The sequence below is a fragment of the Apodemus sylvaticus genome, chromosome 4, assembly GCF_947179515.1.
Source record: "Apodemus sylvaticus chromosome 4, mApoSyl1.1, whole genome shotgun sequence".
NCBI lineage: Eukaryota > Metazoa > Chordata > Mammalia > Rodentia > Muridae > Apodemus > Apodemus sylvaticus.
Genome location: NC_067475.1, coordinates 38431547 through 38436875, shown reverse-complemented (window position 1 = coordinate 38436875; position 5329 = coordinate 38431547). Strand labels below are relative to the sequence as shown.

At 43.1% G+C, this 5329-nt stretch overlaps 1 protein-coding gene across 1 annotated transcript; it reads left to right on the top strand.

Moving 5' to 3' along the window:
* Positions 1-795: 795 nt before the first annotated feature.
* On the top strand, positions 796-2828 carry Tram1l1 (translocation associated membrane protein 1 like 1). The gene is given in 2 exon segments (XM_052178506.1): positions 796-942; positions 944-2828. Coding segments are annotated over 2 exon segments (1092 nt in total). The 5' UTR covers positions 796-915; the 3' UTR covers positions 2009-2828.
* The last annotated feature ends 2501 nt before the right edge of the window (positions 2829-5329 follow it).

Below are 5329 nucleotides of genomic sequence, written 5' to 3'. Positions count from 1 at the left end.
AGACCTGCTAGATCTCTGCTTCACACTGCCTTGCGGACTTTTAATGGAATTAGCTGCCACCTCCCCATCCATTTTTGTTCTATTGTTTTTGAAACTGCTTCTTAGCATTGGTGTTGCCAGGTTTGACTGATTTAACATGGAGACAGCATAACACAGCACAGAAAATACTCTGGTGCCACTCAAGATTTAAATCGTGGCTACTGGCATTTACTAGACATGTGGTGACAATGGCAGGCATGGTGTTAGGAGCTCTTGCCACAGTTTGTCACAAAGAGGTGTGTATGTGTTGGGGGGGGCGGCTGAAGGGAAGGGAGAGTAAGAAAGGGAGAGAGAGACAGAGGTAAAGACACAAACACCGAGAGGAGACACAAAGAGACGGGGTGAGGGTGGGGGTGGGGTGGGAGTGGGGGTGGAAAGGGGAGAGAGAGAGAGAGAGAGAGAGAGAGAGAGAGAGAGAGAGAGAGAGAGAGAGAGAGAGAGAGAGAGAGAATGGGAATTTGATTTTCAAAGCATCAGCTCCTTAAAGGGAAGGTGAGATTCCTAAGAGATCAGTAGAGAGCACTAGGGAGCTCTCTGCTGTGTTGCTATGGTGATGATGGCACTGGTAATGACAGTGGCACCAGATTTCCCAGTTCCTGGGAAGCCCCTCCAGCTCCCGCGGGTGGGCGGCGGCGATCAGTGCGGCAAATCCGCGCTCGCACCCGGGCCTGCGGGGCAGGGGCGCGGCGCTCGATTTCCTTCCCTGCCTCCGCAGCTCCTGTGCGCATGCTCGGCCTACGCGGCCCCAGCCTTTGATTGATCGGTCGGCAGCCGCTGCGACCCTGGGCGGCAGAAGGGCTGTGATGGGGAGTCCAGCGCTGGGAGCGGCGCAGTGATCAGCGGTGGCGGCCGGTGAGTACCGGTGAGTACCGCGGTATGGGGCTCCGCAAGAAGAACGCCAGGGAACCCCCCGATACTGAGCCACGAATTCATGGTGCAGAACCACGCGGATATGGTCTCCTGCGTGGGCATGTTCTTCGTGCTGGGACTTATGTTCGAGGGCACGGCCGAGATGTCGATCGTGTTCCTCACCCTGCAGCATGGAGTCGTTGTCCCAGCGGAAGGGCTGCCCTCGGGGTCTAGGACCCTGTACCACTATGGGGTCAAAGATCTGGCCACAGTGTTCTTCTACATGCTGGTGGCCATCATCATCCACGCCACTATTCAGGAGTACGTGCTAGATAAACTCAGCAGGAGACTGCAGCTCACCAAAGGCAAACAAAACAAGTTGAATGAGGCCGGGCAGCTGAGTGTGTTCTATATAGTGTCTGGTATCTGGGGCATGATCATTCTGGCCTCTGAGAACTGCCTGTCAGACCCCACTCTATTGTGGAAGTCTCAGCCTCACAACATGATGACATTTCAAATGAAATTTTTCTACATCGCACAGTTGGCTTACTGGTTTCATAGTTTTCCGGAGCTCTACTTCCAGAAAGCCAGGAAGCAAGATATCCCGGGTCAGCTCATCTTCATTGGCCTCCACCTCTTCCACATCGGAGGGGCGTATCTGTTGTACTTGAACCACCTGGGCCTGCTGCTTCTGATGCTACACTATGCTGTAGAGCTCCTCTCCAGCGTGTGTAGCCTGCTTTACTTTGGTGATGAGCGGTACCAGAAAGGGCTGTCTTTGTGGCCTATCGTGTTTATATCCGGGAGACTCGTGACATTGATTGTGTCTGTGATTACAGTAGGGCTGCACTTGGCCGGGACAAATCGCAATGGTAATGCTCTCTCTGGTAATGTCAATGTGTTGGCAGCGAAAATCGCCGTTCTGTCCTCGAGTTGCAGTATCCAGGTGTACATAACGTGGACCTTGACTACCGTCTGGCTTCAGAGATGGTTAGAAGATGCGAATCTTCATGTTTGTGGGAGGAAGAGAAGGTCCAGGTCGAGAAAAGGCACCGAAAATGGAGTGGAGAATCCGAATAGAATAGATTCTCCACCAAAGAAGAAAGACAAAGCTCCTTAAGCAACTGCAAGCTAATTGTTTCTTACCTCCGAGGGAATCCACTCCTTACTACGCGGTGTCTCTGTGCTAGAGATTTTCTGTTCTCCAGAACGGGTCGTGCTTTTTGAATATTGCTATTGTATTGTCTAATGTGTTTTTAAGGTTGTGCAGCCGTATGAGTTGGGGGGGAGGGGGAAATTAAGCCTAAACCACTCAGCCTCTAAATACTGTCAGAATAGTTAACGGACCAACGTCATATTTAGTTTAGATTGTTACCTCAACGATTTTTCCCAACGTTTCGTGGTGATGACTGCAGAACTGTGTGTATAAATAATAGTTTCCTGCTTCTGATGTTCTTTATCGCATTAACAAGTCTGGTAGCAAAGTGGTTTTCCCCATGTTCTCTTACAGGATAAAGTGGAAAATCAGATAAAGGTTGAACGCAAATCAGTATTATGTAATCGTTGGGATTTTTTTTAAAAATTGTTTTAAATTTACTATGGAACGTATTTGTCAAACCACCAAAAATATGTGTTTAATTTTATAAGTAGTGATTGCTAGTGCTACACCCCCATTAAAGCAGCAAAATCTGAATAGATGACATGTGTGGTGATATTAACATTTATCGAATCAAAATACCTTTAATAAATATTGTGGGTTACTGAAGAGGTAAGCAAGCTCTTCCTGTTTATTTTAAACACTTGCCCAGGAAAACTCATAAAATTAACTATTTCTGAAAAAAAATCGTATCTACGCTTAATATTTATTAAGAACGGTTTTGGCAGATTCATAAAATTTGGTGAAAGTAGTGCATCAGAAGAATATTATTTAATATATACACAATTTTAAAAATAATGCTATGGATAAATGTGTATATACATATACACTTTAAATAATATATTATAAATATATATTTGTGTGTGTGTGTGTGTGTGTGTGTATGTACAGTTAATTAAATCTGGGAACTATTTGACATATTAAAGTCCATTTGAAGATGAAGTGGCCAAATAAATTTATGAATGAATTTTAGAATGGTGTTGTTACTGTAGTTTGCACCCTTCGTTGGGAGGCATGGATATAAGGTGATCTTGTTCATTATACATATGTACACAGATATATAGTTTGTATTCTTTACAGAAGCCGATACAAACAGTGGACTCTGAGGTAAGTATTTATGTCTGGCTCAGTCCCAGTGTTGAGTTCAGTTCCACAGTGTGTGTGTGTTTGCCTTTCAGGGCTATGGTAACGAACAGCACCTTGGGTGAAGCCTGCATGTTTTCCAATTTCCTGGTTTTCTACAGTTTCTTTTCATGTTCCTCATCTCTGCTTGTGATAGAATCTTGGGTGTGTTAGTGATTCAGGTTTCCCCAAAACTGAGCTTCCTAAAACTTCATCCTTACCCAGCAGAGTACAGACTGAAAAGCCAAGGGGGAGGGGCGGGAAACAAAACAAAACAACAACAAAAAGAACTTCTTCTACCCTGACTTCTTTCAAAGGTAAGTAACAAAGATTTCTTTCTTTCTGATATAGAAGTGATTTTTCTCCCACCCCTTTTTATCTTATTTGCCTAATGGGATATTGATAGTATATGCTCCTAGTTGTAAAGTCATGCACATTTTACCACCTGCTATGCAGTTGTAAAGCCAAATTTCAACTTTTCAAGCCTTTTCGCATGACCCAGAACTCTCACACATATTTCTTACTTCTGAGAGTCTGAACTGTTATTTGTAATCAAACACATGGTTATAGATTTCTTCTCTGTTAGGCACTTCATTTGCAGATAATCCATGCAAATCTAACTGAACTCACTGTAAGATCACAGGACAACTTTCAATACACTTCACAAGTGTTAACTTGAACTTAACAATATGTTAGCAATATGTTGGATTAGGATCTGGATTGATTTCTGTGAGATTCTGATAGCTCCCTGCCCCTCAAATTAACTTCCAGCATGGCATCCCCCTGATCCCTGTTCCTGGTTTGATTTCTTCAGTGTCCCTGCAAGAAGAAAAAGCAAACCTAAAACCCAAAAGCTAAGCTTCTTGATAACTCATTTGATGATATAACACTCATGGAGTGCTTGGCTTCATCTGTGCTGTGTGCTTCACTGGTGGAAAAGGGAAACTATACTTTTTTAATAAAATAAACTCCACAGGAAATGACAGTTTGGTTAAAAGTTGGAGAGACCCTAGCTGTATCTCTCAGTGAGTTCAGGAGATAATGTCAAGAAATAAGTGTGGCCAGTAAGTTATAAAAACAAAACAAAACAAAACAAAACAAAAAACCCACTACGAATTCAATTCAGCTAGGAATGAATTGTTAAGTCTCTTTAAAACCTTCTCAAGAAATTCAAGAAGCACAGGACTAGGGGCAGGATTGGCATTAGTTAACCCCAGGACATTCCAGATTTAGCATTAGAGGCTGGAAAATTCTCAAGACGTATCTGATAATAAAATCCAAAGGTGCTCTACTGAGGCATGAGCCTCAAGGATATTCAAATTTTGTTGCTTAAATAAGACTGTCAGAGATAGTTGTCCTGGGATAGAGTCCAAACATACTTTATGTTTAAAATAGGGATCTACTAGCATTTAAATAGAGGTGGTACCATCTTGTTTAGCAAATAGTAAGGATATGTCGTTGCCTTGTAAGAGACAAATAAGCTCTAGGTGTCCTCATTCCCTGGTGCTCAGAATAACTCCATTTCAATTCAATAAGGAAAGTGTAATCTTTGATAACATCACGGAATCCATCTCCCCATGTTTGTTTACCTGTGTGAGAATGAGGCATGGCCACCACCATTTGTCTTTGGACTACATTATAATTATCACATTAATAATTAAAACCTTCTTGTAAGAGTAAAATATTCTGATAGCTTTTTAATTTTGAGAACAGGAGTATAGTTTCCACTTCTCATTCAACTGACTTAAAACATTATTTTCATCAGGTAAAAGAATTTCACCAGTGCTTTGCATAGGAAAGACTATATTGGCATAGGTGTGTGTGTGTGTGTGTGTGTGTGTGTGTGCTGAAATGTGCCTATAGGTCAAAGGGGACCCTGGGTTCTCACTTTCTGCCTTGTTTGAGACAGGGTCTGAATGTTGATGCTGCTGATGGTCTTTGAGATTCTAGAGATTTTCCAGGCTCCACCTCCTGTCTCAGGACCACTGGGATTGCAGACATGCACTGATGCACCTGGATTTACCTGACACTTGAAGACTGGAATTCAGATTCTCACACTTGTGGGGCAAATGCTTTAGCCACTGAGCTATCTCTCCAATCCTTAAAACAGTTGTAGAGGAAACTGTTCAGGGGAAACAACCTTGAGAAGCATGTTAATTATAT